This window comes from Melitaea cinxia, chromosome 3 (genome assembly GCF_905220565.1).
Source record: "Melitaea cinxia chromosome 3, ilMelCinx1.1, whole genome shotgun sequence".
Classification (NCBI taxonomy): Eukaryota; Metazoa; Arthropoda; class Insecta; order Lepidoptera; family Nymphalidae; genus Melitaea; species Melitaea cinxia.
In genome coordinates, this window is record NC_059396.1 from 13,319,807 (window position 1) to 13,345,049 (window position 25,243).

The 25,243-nt window shown below is 31.2% G+C and overlaps 2 protein-coding genes across 2 annotated transcripts in view; both read left to right on the forward strand.

The window, feature by feature from the left end:
* Positions 1-7,771, forward strand: part of LOC123669528 (large neutral amino acids transporter small subunit 2) — a 35,297-nt gene extending 27,526 nt beyond the window's left edge. Inside the window, exons 5-7 of the mRNA XM_045603130.1 lie at positions 3,211-3,334; positions 4,191-4,391; positions 6,880-7,771. Of these exons, the coding sequence (XP_045459086.1) occupies positions 3,211-3,334; positions 4,191-4,391; positions 6,880-7,281 (727 nt within the window). The 3' untranslated portion in view covers positions 7,282-7,771. The remainder of the gene's footprint in view (positions 1-3,210; positions 3,335-4,190; positions 4,392-6,879) is intronic.
* Positions 7,772-15,926: 8,155 nt separating this feature from the next.
* Positions 15,927-21,251, forward strand: LOC123669530 (sorting nexin-20). The gene is made up of 4 exons (XM_045603131.1): positions 15,927-16,326; positions 16,603-16,824; positions 18,985-19,178; positions 20,518-21,251. The coding sequence occupies exons 1-4, from the start codon at positions 16,102-16,104 to the stop codon at positions 20,642-20,644; spliced, it is 768 nt and encodes a 255-aa protein (XP_045459087.1). The 5' UTR covers positions 15,927-16,101; the 3' UTR covers positions 20,645-21,251.
* Positions 21,252-25,243: the final 3,992 nt, after the last annotated feature.

A 25,243-nucleotide genomic window follows, 5' to 3' on the forward strand; every position in this document is an offset into this window, starting at 1 on the left:
GTTTTTTTAATCAATATATAATATACGTAACATGTTCTATCCATAAAATATAGAAGAGAAAGGTCGGAAATTTTTTATTTTTATTTTAAAAGGAATGAAATGCTCGAGAAACTTTTATGGCAAGACCTATTAGGAAAATAAATAAAAGAAGAGTGGCGCTATAATGAAAGTGGATTGACTGTTTGAATCAGCCCCCACGAGAGCTCGGCAAATAGACTTTTTGTCGAGACTTTTCTACGACTTATTATTTAAAATAAAATGTATAAAAGAGAGATAAATTGTTGAGTTACGGCGTTTTTATATCACTATTGTGTATTAAGTGTCTTTTTATAATGTTATGACTATAGTTTATAGCAATCGTAGTATTAGCAGTAGGACAATCAATATGCAGGACTTGTTTTTTTTGTACTAAAAAGCGTACGATCCTCATGGTCAGCGGCGATCCTACAAAGGCGGCGATACTACTTGAGAGCAATGCTATTTAGCTGTAATATTCTATAACGTTGAGGTATTTCCCCAGCCGGGCTGCTACAAATTTTTAGCAATATGTTTCCTGCTGTGCCCTACTTCAATTAAATATTTCACTATACTATTAAAAAAATAGTTTATCATATCAATAATCTTTGTGCGAACTAACTTGTTACTAATGAAATTATTAGTTTCGTAATAGTATGGAATTCGAGTAACACTTCTAGATTGTATTACATACATATGTATTAACTTTAACATTCACCTACATTTCACTTTCATTCAACGCCTTTGCTCTTATCTTATTGTATGCATTATTCATACGAATAAGGACGTTCTAAGTCTACATAGATCTCTGAGGCTGTTGCTTTTCGTTACATGTTTTGGTTTAAGTAATACTTTAGTTACTTATATAGGTTTAAAAATGTTTTATAAGCATTTTGTATTAAATCTTGTATCTTTCAAGTTTTTTTTTTACTTAAATGATTTTTTACTATATTTTACTATACTTTTATTATGATATTTCTCAAGTACATTTGCATCTGTGTGTATGTAACGTATGCTATGTCTCATATCTCAGAGTGGAAGACGCAGGCATCAGCTGTATCACAGTCTATACTATTACGGCTGCCAACGTTAACCCGTATACCTATGTTTTTGTTTAAAATGTGAATACTTAATGTGCTGTTAATTGTTTTGTTAAAAGGTGTGGATAAATAAATTATCATCATTATTATTAAAAAAATCTAGGAATCCGCACAAATCGGCAATTATTATATTAACATTTTTATCTAGAAAAATATCGCCAACTTCGCGCGCTAATAGCTTTTGAATTTCTACTCTATACGTAGTAAAATCTGTCTGTGATTTCAAAGTTGTCTCCCTGTTTTTTCTGTTTTTCCGTGCATTCGATGCGGATGAATCATTTTTTATGAAATATGCTGTGGAAGATAGATAAGGTTGTGGAGCAGCATATAGGTTAATATTAATGCCGGAATTGCCGCGAAATCGGGATTTACGCAGGAAGTAGGTACCTAGTTTACCGCGCGCGAGTATCAAACATTTTTTCATGAGGTAAATACGACAATTTTTGCGAGCAAAAATAACTAAAATCACAAAAGGCTTAAAATATAAAAATATATATAATATAATATAATGTGCTGTATAATGTGCTGTGTGGCTACGGCACTAAAGAATTTAGCCACCCCCTCTCTTCCCGTGGGTGTCGTAAGAGGCGACTAAGGGATAACAAGGTTCCACAGCCATCTTGGAACTTAAGAAGCCGACCGATGGCGGGATAACCATCCAACTGCTGGCTTTGAAATACACAGGCCGAAGACGGGCAGCAGCGTCTTTGGTGCGACAAAGCCAGTACTGCAGTCACCAACCCGCCTGCCCAGCGTGGTGACTATGGGCAAAACACATGAGTTCACGTTATTTTTGACGTAAACTTGTGGAGGCCTATGTCCAGCAGTGGACTGTATAGGCTGTAATGATGATGATGATATAATATAATATATAAATAGTAAATAAAGAAATTATTGATTTAAATCTTTGCATCATTCATTAAGTTTTATGAAGCAGATTTTTTATTAGCAGCAGATTAATTATCTCATAATTTGATTCACACTCACAAAAAATGACAAGAATTGTGCAGCAATGGAATTTACTTGTATAATATGCAGTTTAATAAACAATTATGTTACAAAAATATTGCAACCACTTAATAAATATGCCTGTATAGCATAAATTATGTAGTGACCTAGTAAGAACGTTATAGTTTTATTATTAAATACCTTTATACGCAATTAATGACTGATATTTATCTCCTTAATCATATGAGACCGGTACAGAAGATTTCACAAGTTGTGGATATAGTTTATCCTGTAAATATGTTACGATAGCCGCATATTTAATAGCAGGAGGACCTATTTGTCCTCAATTAATATACTATTGCTTTTAGGTTCATTATTGCGAATAGAAATGTCAAATAAATGCAGTGAAATTCGATGATGCAAAAGTATAATACATCAAAAACTTATCTGTTGTATATCATCATTATCTGTCAAATAGCGTTAAACACAGCCGGTGAAACCAGCCCTAAGTACGTACACTAACTTAAAATGATATATACCTGTGCAAGTACTTTCCCTGTACCAAGTTATTTGGAATTGTTACGTCTATAATTTTTAAGTAACGAATCAAAAATCGTGAAATATTCATGTAACAGTCTTTAACATAATTATGTCCTGTTGATCAAAAATTACAACAAAGAACATTTTTGGAGCTTTATTTCCTCTCCCAAGAGATTCGTATTGAATTTCGGGATAAAAGATGTCTTAAGTGCTCCTTGTATGAACTCTAGTCGTTACATTCAAAATACGAAAAAATTACCTCGATTTTCATAATGAGAGTTACTACAGTTTTCTCATAACTGTAGATAATAAAAAGCTAAGAACTTTTTTCAGTATTCAGTAAATAGACTTGTAATTTACATTTAAAATAAGCAAATAAAGCTATTTTCAAAGCTGAATGAGACAAAATATTTTTTAAACTCTGCTGAGTGCAGACATAATATTTTTTGAACTCTGGATTTAGTCATTATATTTATAGAAACAACATTAGTCGATCTCAAATAGAAAATTCAACGTTTATACCAACTAATATTTATCACTCATAACGTAAAAATGCGTTAAGCACGTCATCAAGTTTCCAGTCACGATGATAATAATGGCGTTTCAGGAATTTGCCGCGTGCTATATGGATCGCTATGCCCATGGTGACTATTATATACGTGATGGCAAACTTGGCCTACTTCGCTGTGGTTTCGAAAATGGAGATGATGTCCAACCCTGCTGTTGCTGCTGTGAGTTTTATCTTTTAATTATTAAACTTAAAAAAAGTTAAAACATTCTTTAAAAATTTACTATTTTAGAATTAAAGTAATATAAGGATTATATAAAGTAGATTATAAATATAAGAATTGCGTGTTTACTAATACACAGTATTTTAATTTTTATTACAAAAATTGAAAGGTGACCTCATATGAACATTGCGATATAAAATTGTTAACTAATTACTCTTATATTGTTTTGAAATATTCAAAAGGATTAATTATGTTTGTGAATAATGATTTTTCTTAGCTGAGTATTTCAAATTAAAAAAATTTATAGAGATTGTAAAAGCTATTTAGTTCCATAAACAATCTCTACGATAAAGTCTTTAACAAAGATTTGCCACCCAGGGTTACGCTACAGTTAAGGTCGCCCAATTAATTTCTTAGCCATTCGACCGTATAAAAAGATTTCTTTGATTCACAGATAATAAATGTACACCTGTTTTAATATTGAAGCTTTCAAGGAATAAAAATTATGTAAAAAAAAAAAAAATTAATCTTACATATTTTCTGTCGACCTAATATTGTTCAATAAATTTCTTATTTCGTATAAAAATACTTAAAAAAAAAGACATTTTCACCATTTCGTGTGATTAGAAATATAGAGAGAAATTTTTAGCCAGCCCGTTGGCGATTTTTTTTAAATATACTGAAGTAAATATAAAATAATTTTAATCGATTCGATGATGGGTGGAGCTTCTGTCAAGTTCGCATCTTACACCAGTACTTTATTATTGGGATTGTTTACTTTTTACAAAAAAAAAAAAAAAACTTATTCCAGATTACTTTTTGTGCATAAATGTAAGACAATTAAAAACTTAATCAGGTCTTCGGTGACCGTCTCTTCGCTGGTTGGAGCTGGCTGATCCCGGTGTTTGTAGCTTTGTCTACATTCGGGGGTGTCAACGGAGTGTTGTTTACGTCAGCTCGACTCTTTGCCACGGGAGCTCAGGAGGGTCACATGCCGGGATTCTTTACCTTGTTCCACGTGGACAAACAGACTCCCATACCATCGCTTATATTCACAGTGAGTTTTATATTAAAATTTTATGTTTTTTTTTTATTTAAATTTTGCATCCACGGGCTCAAAATGCCCATGACTTTTGTTAAACATGCATTATAATACCACAGAACTACAAATCGACAGTTCTGACGGTTTTCTTCTAATAATTTATTCTTTGATGAAAACAGTATACACGTCATTCCTTAATTCTTAGTTTCTGAACATATTATTATTTTTCTTATCTGTGTTTATATTTACACTTATTTGCTAGTTATCATATATGTACATTCATTTCCTAGTTACCATTTATATACACTTATGTTCTATTTACAATATACATTTAACCTGTGTTACTGTTAGTAAGGGTTTTTTTAATATATGTAATTATACATACATTATTATTATTATTAAGTTTTATATATTTATTTATTTTAAATTAAATGTATACTCACACATCACACATACACGCACACATTTCATTATATTGCGTACTTACATAAATACACATACATAATTATCTACCCAGACCCACATACATACCTGTCCGGCCGTCCCCCACCTAGATCTATGTATATGTAATAATATTGTCATTAATTTGCGCTATCATTCTTATAATATTGTCATTAATTTGCGCTATCATTCTTAATGAATTTTCAATATTCACATCTAGTACTATACATAAATATATAACGTATAATCGCTTTGTTCGTAACTTTAAGTCGATAGTCTATTCTTGTTAAGAAAATATTGACACTATATTGCAGTTTTCATAGTCGTATTGATAGTATATTGAGTAGTTGATGTAAGCCTTTGAGACAGGCGTTATAATGTACAACGATTGGTGATGACTTCCTTTTTTCGTAACGCGAATAGACTGTAGATGGACTTACTAGCGAAGATGTCTAAGGGTATTTTGTAAGTTTCATTTCAGTTTCATTAAACATAAGTGTATATATAAGATCCTTATTTTATAGAATTATTAAGAATCTATATATTAATACACTAAGCAAAAACTATGTACCTCTTTTTTCGAAAATTGCGCGGACGGAGGAGTATGAAATTTTGCACACTTATAGTTGAAACTATAAGTGTGTACTCCTCCTCCTCTATTTATGATTATTAAAATGATGCATAAAAATACATTAAGACAATAAAAACGATTACACACTACCATGCATATGACACACATATATACTCTTTTTTTTTAATATTAAAGAAATACTAGCTGATACGGCAAACGTTGTCTTGCCGCTAAACGCTATTTAAAAATAGGGGTTGGTGTTAGAAGGATGAAAAGTAAGGGTTGTATGTATTTTTCAACGCCAAATCATAATAAAATAAAAAAATTATAATTTATCTAAAAATTAAAAGAAATTAGGGGTGGACTACCCTTAACATTTAGGGGGATGAAAAATAGATGTTGTTCGATTCTCAGATCTACCCAATATGCACACAAAATTTCATGAGAATCGGTCAAGCCGTTTCGGAGGAGTTTAACTACAAACACCGCGATACGAGAATTTTTTATATTAGATTGTCTTTGACAACAGAACTAAATATAATAATGTTCAAACTTATAATTTAAATTAATTATGATAGAATTTTCGACAAGTGGGCGTAAAATTCGCCGTAGACAAATTCGATAGAAAAATAGTACTATACAATGAATTATGCAACACTTAAATTTCTAATCGCTATTGCTTTGTGTCACTATGCAAAAGTGAAAACGACCACAAAATTAAAACATCAACGGGTTCGCTTGGTTTTATTGCTCCATTGGTATGTAAATCTATGGTATACATATAGTTGGATTAAAATTAACAAGTCGATAATTTGTTTCAGTGTCATTATTTTAAGGTTGTCATGTGAGTTTTGTTTTTGTTCTATTTAATGTGTCAGACAATATGATTATAAATGGTTGTCTCATATCAAAAAATTGTCACGCGTGTCATCTGCGGAATTTGCGGAATTGAATTAAAGACGCGCATAAAAGCGACAGTGATGACATATGATAGATACAGTTACATTGGCATAACAGACAATAAGTTATGTGTAACGTTACATAATACACTTCATAATAATATGTCTTAATTAAGTAGTAGTCGTTTGTTCGATGCTTTTTGTATTATTTAGGATTAGTTTTAAATGTGTAAAATATTAAAAAATATATATATATTACTTTTTTATTTTATTTTTTTAAATTTTTTTTTGAAAAAGACATGAAATATTATAATAAATAAAATATAAAGTGTTATAATCTATATAAATAAAATGAATGTTGCTAAGCACATAACTCAAGAATGGCTCGACAAATTCGGCTTGTCCACGGAAGGTTTTAATACTAATTTTTTTAGATTAAAAAAAATATTACTATTAACTTTTGACAGAACGAAGTCTGTCCTGGCAGCTAGTTAATTATATAGTAATTTATCTTGTAATAATAAAAACAAATATATATACACCTACCGAATTTGCATTCGAATATTTTAAATTGCTCTTTTTTTTTTTTCAGTGTTTCTTCTCCCTGTTGATGCTAACGACGAGTAACGTGTTCGACCTGATCAACTATTTCTCTCAAACGCTATGGCTATCAGTCGGCGCGTCGATCGTCGGCATGTTATGGCTTCGACGAGCAAAACCAGATATGCCGCGACCTATCAAAGTCAACCTGATCATACCCTACATCTTCCTTATCGCCATCGGCTGCCTGGTCTTTATCCCAGCCATAACCAACCCAAAGGACACAGCGATAGGTTTAGCTATCCTTCTATCCGGTGTTCCAGTGTACTACATCTGTGTGAGATGGAAGGGCAAACCTGAATGCTATCACGCTTTCTCCGGTTGCGTATTGAGATTCATGCAAAAATTATGCGCTTGCATTTACGTTGATTCGTCGGAGAAGATGTCCAATTGAATTGTATTTAAACGATTATATTTGAGCTTTCTTGAATAATGGACCAATGTGTTGTATTATAACGTGATAACTATAATGTATTTATTGAATGTGTAGTATTATATCGATCCAGAGTTTGACAATACATATTGATTGATTTTGACGGTCGCTTGAGCATTTTTTAATGATATATAATAGTTGTTTTTATACATTTTTAAGTAGTGTATGTTCATCGAATATAGTTTTTTTTTTTAATAGAAATTACTCAAGACTGAAGCTGAGTAAGACAGTTACAAGCCAGGATGCATATTATATACGTGTAACTAAATTTACTGGATTATTAAAAGTGTTTCAATAATTGTAAATGTATTCATATAAATGCAAGATATCAAAAAAAAAAAAAAAAAAAAAACGCAAATAAAGCATGTAACGGTGTCTTATTTAAATTTTATTGTTCGACTTAATAAACATATGAATAATGGGAACAAGAAATTATACATGTAGCCGCAAATACTTATTTACTTTTTCATATTTTTTTAATATTTACACCTAAATAATAAGGCGTAGAGAAGTTATTAGCACAATATTTTTAATGAAAATGAAATGCTCTCTTTACTTACCTGTTGTTGTCCATATAATAAATAGATAAAAAGATCTGCAATACAATGGCGTAGCGTGGACTAACTTAGACGTTGATAAGGTTCTTTATTACACTTATTTCGAAATATACAAAAAACTTCTCAAAGATACCAGTGAAATGGTAAACATAGTAGCTGTTGCCGAGGCATCACTCGCGTTGTGGGCGATAATGAACATTATTTTATGCCTAAGCCTCTGTTAATACAGAGGTTTACTACGAAACATTAATTTGTCTACTGTACCTATGTCAGTTTTGATTTCTTACTTAAATAGATATATGTAGGTACGATGGAGAATAATGATTTAATAAAGCATATCTGGAAGTAGTGTATCTAAAGTATGTTGTGTAAAGATAAAGATTAGTACATCAGTCTTAGGATTTATCTTCCGAACGTCGCTATTTTTGTGACGTTTTATGGCTACTGATATAAAGCATTTTAGGTAACCATATTTGCAATTTATGCGAACAAAAGGCATAATAAAAATACAAAAAGAAAAGATGGTACCAACGCTTGCTGAATGGGTGAAACTGGGCGCACAAAACTGTTATGGTAGAGATATTTTTACTTGTCTTTGTTCAATCTCCTTATGTCGGGATGTAATATCTATAACTTTATTTTATTTAGTATGTTAATGTATATGTTAAAAAAAATTTTCTGAAGCTAAGGTAGGAGGCTAGCACAAATGTCCACTTTGTCTACACCTAAGCTACGCCATTGACGTCATTAATAGCAATAAGCGTTTTATTATGCGTTAAATCCTATATAAACATATTGAATATATCGTATTGTTAAATGAAATATTAGAAAGAAACACTACATTCCTTGTTTTAACACAAAATACAATACATCTTAGCGAAATTTTTAATGCAGTTAGTGTTAAATGAAAGCAATGCTCGTACCGTAGGTATCTAATAAATTAACATCATGTATGTACACCTCCATGCCGTCTAATTCTTTAGTCATGTCCTTTTCATGCTAGAGGTTGTCTGGAAGAGATCGCTCTTTTAGCGATAAGACCGCCTTTTGTACATGTCTATATTTTCTTTTACGGTGTAAAATTTTTCTCTGATAGTGTACAATAAAGAGTATTTGTATTGTATTGTATTGTAACATCGATACAAATGTATAAATGTTAATTTATTAATTACGTTAGTTAATATAACTCTATTTAACTTATTTCTCGTACTATTTATTAAAATAAAAAAAACGAGTGTGCTTTAGACCACACGACTGAAGTAAAACTTACGAAACGTAACTCTCACTCTTTCTATCTTCACTAACTTAAATCTCCCTCTCAACTTCCGTTCACCTCGCCCGATCACACTTTTCGTAACGCTCCCAGCACGTATTCTCCAGCTTACTCCTCAAGTCAAGCGTGCGTGAAAAAGTTTTACTTCAATAAATGAATTTTCGTCTGTCATTCCTAATAGTTGATAAAAATACAGCGTAAATTATTTGTTTGTTGAAATAAATCTTTATTCTTGTTAATCATCTAATAAAGCTTTATATTTATTTTACGTTGTTTATAACGTAGTCTCAGATTGATCTAATAATTAATTTCTTTAAAGAAGTGGGCTAAAACCTCTTGCCGCCATGTTGCGCAGTTTGGTATGTAGGTACATGGCGTACTCCTAAATCATCAGACATTGATAACATTCAATTTATTTATTTATTATTTATTATAATAATTAAAACGGTTTACACCAGTTACATTAATTACTAAGAGAAACATAAAACATAAACACAGCAATCAGATAATTATACAACAAATAGAACGAAAAGAAAAAATAAGTTGAAAAATAAAAATACAACAGTCAATAATTGATCTATAAAAGACCCTTTTATAGATCAATGCAGTCAATACAACAATTATACACCTCGCTCACAAATCTTCAATGAAAATACGTGCCCTTATCTGTGTGTGCGTTAGTTCCAAATTTGTTTCTTCATATACTTATACACATACATATACATATACTTCATATACTTGTTATGCATACTTAACCCTGTCTGAATTGTTGTATGTACAATATATTTAATATGTATGTGTCTCACGTTGAGCGAGTTTGTGAACCGCAGTGAGCCAGCTTAAAAAACACATAATCAAATAGTTATACGTATATAACTTATAGGATCTAAATATATTTAATTTTATATCGCATTAATATCCATTTATTCTAAGATTCGAACTAGACATGATCAGGACCCCTCTGCATAATTGATAAAAAATTTACTTTATATTTACTTTAGCATGTTAAAGATAAATCGCGAAAGGTTTGGCTGGAAAATTCCTGGCCAGGCTATATTATATTTGGCAACTGCCATTCAAACCAGACTTTTAGCAGGCACTTTCTAATTGTAATTATTAGATATTATAATTATGTGGTTAAACATCATTAATTACTTAAATTGTTTATAAAAAAAACCTTACCCAAGTAGTATATGTATAACCTTAAAATATAATATACATCTATAAGAATATTTATTCTTAGCTATATATGTGTATCATGATACAGAAAACTGTTAAGCATTTTGAGCAATTTATGCTACTATACTACGCAGAGCTTTAAATACTATGTACCTATTTAGTCAAAGAATCGTGTGTGCTTATTTAGCAATAAACTATCATATTTATAAAAAGTTCAGCATACGTGTATTTTATCCATTAAGAAGTTTAAGATATGTATACATGATAGTGTAATAGAACTTTTTTGTTTAATAACTGACTTCTTTGAACTGTTAAGTACTCGTACTTGATGATTGCTTGATTTTTTTTACAATAATTTTTATTTATTGTCTATTCGCGTTAGACCCGTTTTTAAAATGACCAGTTGAAAGAAGCCATTCATATAAGTGTTCCAGTTTCCAGCTTACTGCGATTTATTAATCAGGGTATGTAGTAAATTGTTTGCTAATTGACAGCGATGAATTTTCTTAATACGAATAGATTAAAGTTACATCAAAAATACAACAAATAGTAATAGCAGAAAAACTTTTTTGGAGTTGGTTACATTAAAGACTATAGCTTGTGATAACTCAAAACGTTAAAGCCGTAGTGGATAATACATAGTAATGTAAAATTTTAAAAGTATCAAATGTAATACATATTTAAAATATAATATACATATAGACAATGAGAATTTGATTTATTTTCCCTTTCATAAAAAAAATTTAGAGTAAGAACATTCACTAGACTCAAGAGAATACCGTAATGAGGAGGCTGACACTGAGTGATATTATTTTTTTATATGTATAAGAATGTCACATACTAACGGTCTTATACACAGGTCAGCAACTACAGTAGTGGGGATACGGCGGCTTAATAGTTTACGGCCGCCAGAGGCATCACAATCGATTAGTGTGCTGTGCAACGAAGACAGAATAGCATACTGTCTCTTTCTATCACACTTAACGCATTTATATTTAAAATATAACCAATTATAATGAAACGTCACTTAACCAGCGTGCGCAGTGCGCACCACACCACGTGACCACTGGGTAAAGGTAGTGTTTCCATGTGAAATAAACTGTAGCGACACCTGCAGATGTTAAATATTTCTGGTAATGCTGAATTTTACTTTCATGCTTTATTCATACTTAGTCTAATTTTTATAGATTCGCTTGCAGTTGCATTGGACTGTACAAATTTAAGGTGTGGTATTTCAAACTGATTTTTTATTAGTTGTACGAAGGTTATTCTGTAAAATCCACAGTAATGTGTGGAGGAATGTATTTTTATGGGATGATGTGGGTATCAAATCATTGCCATTTTTAGGATTTAAAAAAGACGAAACATTGTGGACATTTTTAAATATCAATCGTTTCTTAATCTGTTCGATCGATTCAATATAAAACAATTTTGCCAACGGAAAATTTTCTGAACTACACAGTTTTCTTTATTTTCCACCTTTAATAATAAATGGGTTGCATCCACGCCTAAATAATTACGTTTCAATTCAAGAGGTTTTTTTTGTCCGACGTGTCTGTAGTTGCACGACCTGTGTATAAGACATAGATAAAAATCATTGGTATAGGACAAGAAGCTTATACAAAACACTGGGGAGTGCATCGTAAACAATGCTTTGACAAAGACAAAACAAAAAATTTGACCTTGAATTACGTCACGTATGTTTTTTATCTCTTTCTGTAGGGAGACCACGTTGATTCTAAGTTCAGGATCCATACTATTTAAAAGTTTTGTCAAACATTTACAAGACTTCTTTATTCTGTTAGCTCGCAAAAATGAAAAGGGACAGCGGCATCCCTATTGACGGTAATGGTAATAATCTATCAAAAAACGTTTACTATTTGAGCTAATATTTTTATCGTGTCTAGGTTCATTTTGAAGATTATTTCGGTAGATTATGATGCGCTAGGGATAAGAAATCTTCAAACTCAAGTGATTATTAGATCTATCAAATTTGGTAGGCTAAAAAACGTGATGATGTCGATGCGTTGTTACTTGATGGACCCTATCGTAATATTTGCGATTAGTTTGATCTCAGCCCAATCCACGCGGGCATATCCTTCTTTATTTCCTGTAGTTAGCCATGTAGTGGATGTGGCAACATCGCAATTTACTGTCACTGGTAGGCCGATGCGCAGGATAAAAAATCAGTGGACATGTTCTAGCTCAGTACAGTTTAGTGTTGATAAACAGACTTATGCCAATTAGCTGCTTTATTTTTATGGCGCGCACACTTTGAGTATTTAATGCACATGAATGACACCTAAAACAATCAATAATTAGATAATTTTGTGTTTTTAGAAACACCCAAGTGTGAATTGAAATGGTAAACTGATGTAACAAAAGTTACAATGAAAAAAGACTTCGTATAACATTATGGCACACTTCTTTTAAACCACTGAATCGATCTTGATGAAATTTGCACTTTACGCTAAGATTGAAAGATTCTTAAAACAATTAAAAAATATTTTTAGATAAAGATCATCATCATCATCAGCATCCTATCAATGGCTCACTACTGAGCGCAAGTCTCCTCTCAGAATAGGGTTATAGGCCATAGTCTATCACGCTGGCCCAATGCGAATTGACGGACTTCACATACCTACAAAAACTTAATGGAGAACTCTCAGGTGTGCAAGTTTCCTCACGATGTTTTCCTTCACCGTTAAAGCAAGTGTTATTTAATTAGATAAACGCACTTAACTTCGAAAAGTCAGAGGTGCATGCCCGGGATCGAACTGCGACCGCCCAAATTGGAAGCCACAGTCCAAGCCACTAGGCTATTAATGTTTAGATAAAGATAAAGTAGGTATATTAACAAAACAAAATAAAACTTCTTCAAAAAGCGAATATTTTCTTTCTTAATAGTCTCTTATTATGAATAATAAAAGTACTCAACCTAAATCAAAATCCAATCATACTGTTTTTTGGCTGTTGTGACTTGTGAATTTAATTGATTGATTGATTGATTGGTTTAATTGAGTGAATTTAATTTAATTTGTCATAATTATCTCAAATGTCAATTAGGGCTGTTGATATTTTTTAAAATATCGGATTCTCGATATATCGATATTTTGAAATATATCAATATCGGAGTTTGATATATCGAAAAAAATATCGATATTTCGATATTTTTTCGATTTGATTTCATACACTTTGTTTTTATGAAAAAAAAATGTGGTGTCACGGGACACCAGGTAGGAACGAAGTTCCTTCGGATACTATAGAAGCAACACAATTTGAAAAAAAATGTTGAATTTTATATAATTATATTTTCTAGTTCTTGATTTTTTTTTTAAGTTGCTTGGTTTTAATTAAGTACATAAAAGTATTTAGAAAATTTAGTATTTAAGAATATAACAAATACCGTACAATAAAATAAATCAAAATAATAATAATAATTATTATTATTATTCAAACTATTAAGTAAAATAAAAAAACATGATTTTATTTTTTGTCGACAGTATAAAATCACATGAATAATTTTTTAAAAAAAAGTTTACCAGTAATATTTTAGTTTTACAAACGTCATAGTATACAGTCGTGTGACTGATATTACGTCACGTCCGTTATATGTTTTTCTTACGGTTTTAGTATCACATTTTTTTTCAGTTCGCTCGCCCAGCCAAATTTCAAGCCTGGCGTAAGGACTTTCGTTCCAAAAACAATCGTAAGTCGGCTAAAAGATAATTTACACAGTTTATAATTCAGTATATTTTTTAAACAAATTAAATTATAAGTGTATTAATATGTAAGATTTTAAGTAATTATTCTTCAATTTTAATAAAACAATAATGCGTAAAAATATTCAGTAAGAGTTTAAAAAATACTTAAAATAAATTATATAATAATAAATATATAATATAAAATAAATATAAATATATTAATAATAATATAAAATAAACTATACTTAAAATAAATTACGATTATTAGGCACTAAAAGATTGATTATAGAAGCAATTCGTTCAGATATTATAGATGTAGTGGAAGAAATCAAATATTTAACAGCTATTTCTGACAGCACGAGAGTAAAATGTTTACTATCAATCCAAAATTTTAGTGTATTTAATGACCTTGAAATCTTCGGTTGATCTAAATACTGCTTTAATTCAGCAGACATTGTAAAAAAAATTGTGACAAAAAATTCATTGGCATTAGACAAATTTTTTAAGAGCATATCTTCATGTCTGTCCTATAATGATGAAGTCGTTTCCTTTTCTCTGCGTGGAGAAGTGCCTACGAAAATTACAATTTCGTTTTAGGATAATTACTACTAATAATATAAATGTGAATGTGTTTGTTTGTTACGCTTTCACCCGAAAACTACTTTATTTATCATCATGAAACTTTGTACATATATTTTTGGAGGTATAAGAAGTAATATGGGATACTTTTTATTTAAAAAAATATATTTACGAAAGATAAAATCTCTCTACTTATTTAATAGCTTCAGTTTGAGCGAAGCCGCGGTAAAAGCTAGTATGTAAATAAATAAACTAAAAGAGGAAAAATAATGTAGTGTAAATAAAATTCAGTAGATTAAGTTCATGATGTTCTCGTTTAGACAATTGACGAGAAAATATAAAAACTAAAAAGTTACTTAAAAAAACCGACTTCAATTACATTGACAAGTAATATAGCTTGGGTAGACGAAAAAATAGTTAAGTAAATACGCGTTATCAAAGATTACTCAAAAAGTTGTCATCTGATCTCGATGAAATTTAAAGTTGACCAAATTATAAACATCAGCTTTCGATTAAATTAAGGATCATCAAAACCGGTACACCTAGTAAAAAGTTATGCGGTATAGTATAACTCGAAAAGCAGTTGTTAGATCTCAAATAAATTTGATTGCGACCAAATGCCACCTTTCGATTTAAAAAAAAATTGTCGAAATTGGTCCACCCAGTCAAAAGTTCTGAAGTAACATACATAAAAAAATACAGTCGAATTGAGAACCTCCTCCTTTTTTGGAAGTCGGTTAGAAAAACGAGTAAGCTTTAGACTACACGACTGAAGCGTTACGAAAAATAAGTCTCTGTCTATCTACTTTCACTTCCTTTTCTCTTCCGTTCGCCTCGCCCGATCTCACTTTTCGTAGCACTCTCATCACATATTCCCCAGTTAACTCCCCAAGACAAGCTTGTGTCTTTACAAGTTTTACTTCAAAATATCGAGTGTCATATTTGAATTTCAATATCGAACTATCGATATATCGTCCGAAAAAATATTAGTAATAAATATCGATATTTTTAAATAATAATATCGATATTTCGATATATCGATGTTTCGATATATCGATATTTCGATATATCGATATATCGATATTTTATCAACAGTCCTAATGTCAATTTGATGTCAAACATATTACATATGTCACTCTACCAGTCATCGAATCAGAAGAACAATAAAGTTACTTCAGACTTGGCTCCGGCCTTTTGATATATCAGAACGAAACTTACAAATTCAGACTAGGCTGTATGGATTATAGTCCTTTGCCTTTCCCTATTGGGGATAAATTTTAAAACAACATATTACATATGTCAATAATCAATTCTCACTGTGGTTTGATTGTGGTTATAGGTACGTTTACTCTACGAGCGACATTTTTTGTCGTGGTATAAGAATTGAAATAAATGTTTATTTCGAATGTGCATTCGCAGACAACCAGACGTGACCAAAAAGTGTTGTGATTATACATTATACAGCTACATTGACCTAAGATAATTGATAATGTTGAAGTTTGAAATAGTTTCTTCTCGTACGGTGGAAGGTGTCGACAAAGAGAAAAAATTTGTAGCATACATGCTACAAGTTAGACAGGATTCCACGGAGTCGAGGGTATTCGATCCAGATCCCGCTAATGTGGAAAGGAGATACACCCACTTTCTAGATCTATACAATGGTTTAAAGAAAGACTGCCCGTCTTTGTTGAATAACATTTCGTTTCCGCGGAAGGTATGATTCACTTTTAGTAAACAAAGCTTTGTTTTGCTTTGTATTATAGTTAAATTTCTATTGTCAGCTATAGTGTTGAATGTATGAATTTTACAGTAATAATTACATAAGTAATTTAATTTACCTAACGTGATTTAAATACCGCGCTTATTGCTGGGTTTTAGTACTTAGAAAATAGGGTTTGTTTTAATTATTACAACATATATATGAACTTCTTATATTTTCAAGTAAGTGCTATGTGACCTAAATAACAGGTGGATAATTCACTTATTGCAGATAGTTGTTGGCAACTTTGACCCAAATTTAATATCAAGTAGATGTGCGGCATTTGAGTCATTATTGAACTTGATAGCAAGTGAGTCACGTTTGAGGGATGCCCCTGCAGCTATTGCATTCTTTCAGGATGTTGAATTAAAGGATGCCCGTAAATTACTAAATGAGGGTAAATTTGACCAAGCTCTGTCTTTATTGGAAACAAGCTTTAAATTATTAAATAAGGTAACATAAATTTCAATTATCCATATTTTATACTAGTAATATTATTACATATATTTTTATTTATCATATAAAACTTAATGTTGTTAATTATTTTTTGAGTGGTTTTGTTTTATTGCAGTAGTGCAATAACTGGAGGTAGAGTTATCATTGACAGAAATGGAGTTGTGTAGATCGTATTTTTTTTTTTTTTTTGTAAATCTTATGCAATGCTCCTGCCTATTAACAGTTATATAGTTAAATGGATTTACCGCATTTGCGACTTCAAAATTATCGTCAGATTTAAACTTCTTGTTTTAACATACTTTACACACTTGTTTCTATATAAAATGCTAGATTGTGAACAGAACCTTGAAATCCAGTTTGTCCTATGTCATAATTTATGCTCCACAATTGTGGACTTTTTAACTGACTTCAAAATAAGGAGGAGGTTACTGAATTTGACCATATATATATGTTGATGTTGATAAACACGGGCTGTTTTCCACAACTCGACGTCTTAATGCGCCTTTTTTGCGTGATTGGCTGGGGGGCACTATTCGTGCCAGCTTAGCTCCTTGAGGAAGCCTAGCAGACCCTGCATGTTGCCGACGACTTCCTATCGCAAAATCCGTTCTTAGCGGACGTCTACTAACTATAATCTACTTCCCTGCCAAATTTCATCTTTGTCCATCTTGGATGGATGGACCATCCAGCGGTTTTTGAGTTCTCGTGATAAGTGATTCAGTGACCTTTCTCTTTTATATATATAGATTATGATGCATTATTTGGATTCCTTCTCACCATCTATAGAGCATACATTTTAAATTTCAAGTCTCTTACTTCAAAAATATAGGACTTTTATACAAACTTCCAATCCCCGTTTTATCCCCTTAGGGGTCGAGTTTCGTAAAATCCGTTCTTAACGGATGTCTATGCCCCATAAGGAACTTACCTGGCAAATTTCAAGTTTGTAGCTGTAGTTTCGAAGATTTCGTGATGAGTGAGTGAACTTGCCATTCTCCATTTTAAAACCCAAAAAGGAGTTGATTTCTAAAGATACATTATTTGGACACCTTTTCATTATCTATAGAGCATACATTTTAAATTTCACATTTCTTACTTGAAAAACATAGGTCTTTCATACAAACTTCCAACCCCCGTTTCACCCCCTTAGGGGTCTCTATAAGGAACCTACCTGCCAAATTTCAAGTTCGTAGGTGTTATAGTTTCGGAGATTTCGTGTTGAATGACCTTTCGCTTTTATATATAATATAGATATATATTTTTAATGTATGTACGGGGATAACTTCGTCGTTTATGAACCGATTTTGATAATTCTTGTTTTGTTGGAAAGGAGATATTCCTGGTGTGGTACCATGGTAAGGAAATCAGGATCTGATGATGGATCCTACAGAAATCGAGGGAAACTCTCGAAAATCCGCATAACTTTTTACTGGGTATACCGATTTCGATGATTTTTAATTTAATCGAAAGCAGATGTTTATCAAATGGCCACATTTAAATTTCATCCAGATCTGATTACAACTTTTAGAGTAATCTTTGATAATGCGTATTTACTTGACTATTCTTTCCTCTACCTACGTTGTATTACTTGTTGATATAATTGAAGTCAGTTTTTTTTCATTTGCCACACACACCGATTAATAAAGCACATCAACATGTGTTCCAATTTTAAAATGATATGACATTTCATATTTATGTCGCTGTGATCTATGATTAAAAATTTAAAGACATATGTTAAATATAGTGGTATTAGTGTGCAAACATTGTTGACTAGAAACAAAAAAACTACAAATACATTTGTTAAGCCTATTTAGCTTTGCAGCTTGTGAAGTACCAAGGGAAAACAATAACTCATTGGATAGTTTCTGTCCATTTCTACGGGCATGACAGACATACAAACATTATACCACTATAGCTATGCCGCAACCACAAAAAATATCAATAAATAATTAACAACCCTTAATATAGTTCATACTAAATGAAAAATGAAAAATTAAAAAATGCTGAATTCAAGTAGGCTTCAAAAGAGTTTTGTATTATTTTACAAATTAAAATTATGTTTACATTTTTCAATCAATAACTTATAGTGAATATGAAGCTATGTTAAGTGTGTGTTTTCTGGACAAAAATTGAACCTTAGATTTTCATTATTCACAGGTGTATACAGACAGATCAAGAGTAGTCTTAAGCGTTCTATGCAGGATTGTGGCATGTGCGGGATCAAGTGGTGGAGCATTGGCGGGTCCAGTTGAGAAATGGGCACAATTGGCACTTAGAAGATATGAAGCTGTTAGCGATTCAGACTTACTACTCATCTACATACCACTTTTGCACACATGTATTTCTATATGGTAATTTTTTTTATCTATGTACTAATAATATTATATGATAAAGAGGAAAGATTTATATTTTTGAACTAGCTGTGCCCACAACTTCGTCCGCGTGGAATAGTGACTTTGGACAGCATTTTTTTTGGATATATCTTTTGGTTTACTTTGGGATATAAACACCGTTGTTTGGGTATTTACATGTTTAACGTGATTCTTTAAATTTGCATAACTTTTTTTTAATGAAGCAATTCACATGAAACAAGTGTTAAGTGTAGCTTACCACAATATATTAGTGAAAACCGCATCTAAATCGGATAAGCCGTTTCTGAGATTAGTGTGATCAATCATATTATATTTACAGTTTTATTATACGTATTAATGTTTGTAATGAATAAACTCAAAAATTTGCAGACCAATTATAAAATTAATAATTCTTCCACCATTAGAATGCTACATTATCTATTCATAACATAGGCTATATTTTATCGGGACAAAACAGAATCTTCATTTGTGAAATCCCCACAGGCAAAAACGAAACATGTAGTAGGAGTAATATATTTACGAATGATATATTTAGATAATATGTAATAATTGTGTTTGATATAAAACAGACAATAATTTGAAGTAGGATAAGGATTGTTTGTTACATTTTATTTCGGCGTTTAAAGAACAAATCAATAATTTTCGTGATACTTTTGTTAAATTTGATACACAAGAAAAACAAATATGTTTATCTTATTAGGAAATACTCTAAAGTTACTTTTGTCACATGACAATGTCTATGAGTCATGTAAAAAAATAAATTAGCTTATCTGTGTTAGTATTTTATTAAATTATGAATGATGCATTAGTTTTTGTTGAAATAAACACTTTATTTTATTTTTGACTGTATTGGAACAGTTGGCGCCCCTGCTTCCTGCTTCTTCTTCAGGGTTGTGGATTAGATTCCCACATGTTTCAGTGTGATTTTTGTAAATGTATATTATGGATAAATACATTTATTTAAAAAAAAAAAGTATATATGTAGTATATATAGAAGTTCGTTGTTGCTTAAAACACAGCCATTAAGATGCACATGTACTTAGAAACAGACTGACTGAGGCGTATAATAAACATATTCATATTTTCTAAGATTTTCTTTTTTTTTATGTTAATTTGTGAAAAATGTTTACAAATGAAATTATACATTATTGATTACAAACATGATTTTTGTATAGTTTAGTTTATTATGTAAAAAAGTTGTACAATGTTGCATTAAGCATAAAGTTAATCTACAGTTATCCTTATTTCATATAACCTTTATTGATCTCTGTCTGTTTTTATTGTACTTATTGATAGTATGTAACATTTTTACTTTCAGGGAAACCTTGGGTCGTGACAAATCAAAGTTGGTCGATGAATTGAACTCACTTCGTAGGAAAGGAATGAAAGTGGATTCCGTGCCAAGCCTAATGGAAGCTGTAGACAGCTTAGATGGAACTATATAATTGATTCTTCCAAATAAAACATGCTTTAATTAATGAGATATGATGTTAGATGATGTTATTCAATTTAAATTGAATATTTTGATTTTAATTTTAGTATTTCTATGCCGATAAGTATTCTTAAATTTGCTTTGACCCATAGTAGCTACTAATAAGTTTAAAAATTGGCTGTTAGTTGTATATATTTGTATAGATGACTTTATTTGGATCAATTTGTACCTGTATATCTTGTTTTATGATTATTTATACTTGCTTGTATCATTTTTGTGTATAATTGATGAAAATTTTATTACAAATTTAATATATTTTTTCGATAAATAGATCTGTATATGATGAATGTATTAGTCCGACGTTTATTAAGATGTAAAGTGCTATGTTAATATTTTTTGTAGTGACACAATTAATCCAAGCTATTTAAATTGTATAATTAGTAGTCGTTAATTGCCATTGTATTTTTATCGCAATCATGTAATGCTTATTGTGCAGCATTGCATATTACAATGACGTTTTTTATTGTAATTGTTGGCAGAATTTGCAATAGTTTTATTGTGTGGCTGTATATAAGTTAAAAAAGTTTTTATTATTAAAACAAAAATTTTTTTGGTGTGAATTATTCTTTGCCAGGACAAAAATACTATATCAATTAAAAATAAGTGTACGTAAAAGAAAACATATATTAGAAAAAAAAAAACAAAACAGATTAGAAAAATTAGTAGGGTGTTGTAGAAAAGCAGCGTATTATTTCTTTTTTATGTGTATGCATGCAGTGTATTGTTTATTAATTTGTGTCTGTATACAATTGCTATTGACTATAACATACATTAATAAATAAATTTTCAGTAAAATAAAATACATACATAAAATATGTGTAAAACTATGAAAGACATTATTTGACGTTATATGACATGTTTATCTTTGAAATGTTTATGTCAATCATACACTTTGGCTGAATTGCTTTTCTCTCTCTTTATTCCCTGTATATGTATTGTCACAATGTAAAATATTTATTGAAAAGACATCTTTGTTATGTGTGTTAATCTACCATATTTAGAGTATGTTTTTTATTTATTATGATTCAGTATTTACTTAAATATCAAAACATTAACGAAATGCATTTCTAGAGTTTGTTGTTATAGATTTTGACATTATTCTGATTAATAACGATATTAATTATATAATGTAACAATAATACTTTTTGTCACAAATGGTACTAAAATTCGGATTCCTTAATTAACTGTCGATATATATACACCGCTGAATGTAGGCTATTTGTAGGAGTATAAATGAGAGTGGTAGCTTTATCTCTATTACACAATTTGTTGATGAAAGTAGATGTGTGAGATTTTAATTCTCAACATGTAGGTTGGTGGTCATAATGGTAGTTTTCATCTTTTAGCGTGAGATCACTTAACTTAAAATTTTAACACTTAAAAATTTAGCTAACGCTAGCTCAGACTTATATTGATGACGGTTTACTTGATCTGTTTACTGTCACTGGGGCTCTTAATATTGGCCATTGAGTTATTAGTATTAAATGGCTCACTTTTCTTAGCTGGGACTCCGACTTCGTCCTAAGCTGAGGTTCGATCTCGCTACGAGGCATTCTAAGAACGGATCTCCGCTTTTTGTAAGTCCTCTTAAAAGAATTCTCACATTTCTTGCTCCCCAAACTGGTGACAATGTGAAGGTAACTAGAGTATATAGCGTACCTATAAATTTCAAAAAAAAAAAAAAAAACAGCTGAGTCTCAGTACTCGGCCCCCCAAAACAGTGATGCCGTGAAGCCGTTACAGCTGTAAGCATACACATTAAAAAAAAGTGGTTAATGTATGCAGTGTAAAGTATTATGTTAACGATTCTTTCCCCCTTTTTTTGAAGGCTCGTATTATATTCTGACATAAACATAACATTTTTTAGTATCGAGAAATGTAATGTAATGTTAGACGTATTACATTAAATATATTATATTTGTTAAACAATAAGAACATCCCAAAGTTCTATTATTATACATTTAATTTTTAAGACATCATAATAAAACTGATGGTTTTGCAAGCCTAAATCGAAAGAAAGAACTATGTAAAGATTTAACACATTGTAATCAGCTAGATCAAATAAACGCCTAATAAAAACAAATCACGTGCCTAACTTAGTATTAAATGGGAAGCATAATGATCAATTGTGATATTTGCTGGTCGTACTGTGTATAGAATAATTTAAGAAAGTAAAAAGATTGCATCTAATGAGCTGGTTTTAGATGATTGTTCGTGTGAAGAATATTTAGTGGAATGTAATTAAAAACGTGCAGAAATAATAATTATTGATTATATAATTTGTAGTAGATTTTGTTGTCTGTATAGTTTATTTTCTCCAATATTATTTTATTTTAAATTACTTAGCATAAATTATGTCAATTAGGCATCTTATAGTGAGAATATTCATTACTTGTAACCGTATAAGCAAATATATATTGGTGATATTGATTGATTTGTTATACAAGCTTAAAAATGTATCTTTAATATAATGTCTAGTCTAACGTAATTAGTTATATTATTAGTGATTAAGAAAAAGTATTTAATTCTTATAATTATTTAATTTTTATTGGAAATTATATGTTATTATTATTAATCATGTTTGTCATACAATTGTTATTTTATATTAATTTATTTTGACGTACCAAATATGGAATAATAATAATGGAAGCCTTTATTTACTAGATAATACCCACAACACATAATTTAAAAGCACACATATGTTTGTTCTGTAAATTTTACTTCTAAATCCAAAGATTTATCAATTTTGTGGTAAATTCCAAAGTGATCTACTTTCACAGTTAATTTTGAGCTATTTTCATCTGTAGTGCGTTCAACGAAAGGAAATACCAGACGTAAAAAAACCAAATGTCAAGTCTTACTTACACATTTTATTAAAGTTTAAAATGAATTTATATTTTGATAATGACTATTTCGCTTCATCATGTAATATCCCACTACTGGGCATAGGCCTCTTTCCCCATGTAGGAGAAGGATCAGAGCTTAATCTACCACGCTGCTCCAATGCGGGTTGGCGGATATATTCCCTACTACGAGTAACGATCGCTGTCAGGTGTACATGATAACAACCGGGACCGACGGCTTAACGTGCTTTCCGAGGCACGGTGTGGAGACCCACAAGGACTGCACAAATACCCAGACCACGGCAAACACCTGTATGGCCAATACAAATGTTTGTCATGTGCGGGGATCGAACCCGCAACCGCTGACGCAACAGGTACAATCCGTGGCTGTAACCGTTGCGCCAACGCGGCGTCTGATGATGATGATGACTATTAAAAAAGTATTAAATCTTATATTATAATATATTTAATATTATATTTAATATTATATTATCTAAACAAACAATTAGTAATTCTTGAATGTATATTTATTTATTACCCGACTGCCAAGGAAGGGTTATTCTATATATCGCTTTAGGCACGGAATGAAATAAGAATAAATAACTGCAAAATCAAAGGGCCGTCCGAATGTTTTCAAACACAGCTACTAGATCGTTCAATAAGTCCCGAGACTAACCTGGAAATGGCGCATATATTAAAAACTCTTTTGATTTTTAAAAAGTACTGGCTATCAATACAAGAATATGTGTCAAATTTTTTAAAATGGAACAATAAAATTATTGATTTTGAAACATTTATGTGACGCTACGGTTGTAATTTCGATACAATGGAAAAAAACAAGTTTCGCGTGTTGATAAAACATTGTTTTTAATGGGAAAAAATACCGTTGAAGCACAGCAATGGCTTATAAAATGTTATGCAGGATCAGCTCCCTCTAAAGCAACCATTTGTCGGTGGTATGCCGACATCAAACGCCGTCGCATCGACACCAATGATGGGGAACGCTCAGGTCGTCCAAATGAAGCAGTGACTCAACAAAATATTAACCAAGTCCTCAAAATCGTATTGGAAGATCGGAAGGTAAAAGTGCGAGAGATAGCCGAGATAGTGAAGATTTCAGCTGGTAGTGTTTTCACTATTTTACATAAAAATTTGGCCATGAAAAAGCTTTTTTCTAAGTGGGTGCCGCGTTTGCTTACAACTAATCAAAAGGAACAGCGTATCAATGATTCAGAGCGATGTTTGGCGCTGATGAATCATAATAAAAAGGATTTTTTACATCGGTATGTAACAATGGATGAAACCTGGATATACCATTTCACTCCGGAATCTAATCGGCAGGCAGCGGAGTGGAGAGCGGCTGGTGAAAGCCGCCCGAAGCGTCCAAAGACTCAGAAATCGGCCGGTAAGGTTATGGCGTCTATATTTTGGGATGCGCATGGAATACTTTTCATCGACTACCTTGAAAAGGGGCAAAATATAAATAGTGACTATTACATGTGCTTATTGGAGCGATTGAAGTACGAAATTGCGGATAAACAGCCTCACATGAACAAAAAGAAAGTGGTGTTTCACCAGGACATCGCGCCTTGTCACAAGTCCGTGAGAACGATGGCCAAAATTAACGAATCGGGCTTCAAATTGCTTCCTCATCCCCCTTATTCGCCAGACTTGGCCCCCAGCGATTACTGGCTGTTTGCAGACCTCAA

What these genes read in the sequence shown, in the direction of transcription:
- LOC123669530 (XM_045603131.1), top strand. Translation starts at nt 16,102, where the DNA reads ATGTTGAAGTTTGAAATAGTTTCTTCTCGTACGGTGGAAGGTGTCGAC. An exon ending in GCTTTAAATTATTAAATAAG is followed by an intron (nt 16,825 to 18,984) that starts GTAACATAAATT and finishes CATTATTCACAG; the next exon opens with GTGTATACAGACAGATCAAG. An exon ending in CACACATGTATTTCTATATG is followed by an intron (nt 19,179 to 20,517) that starts GTAATTTTTTTT and finishes TTTTACTTTCAG; the next exon opens with GGAAACCTTGGGTCGTGACA.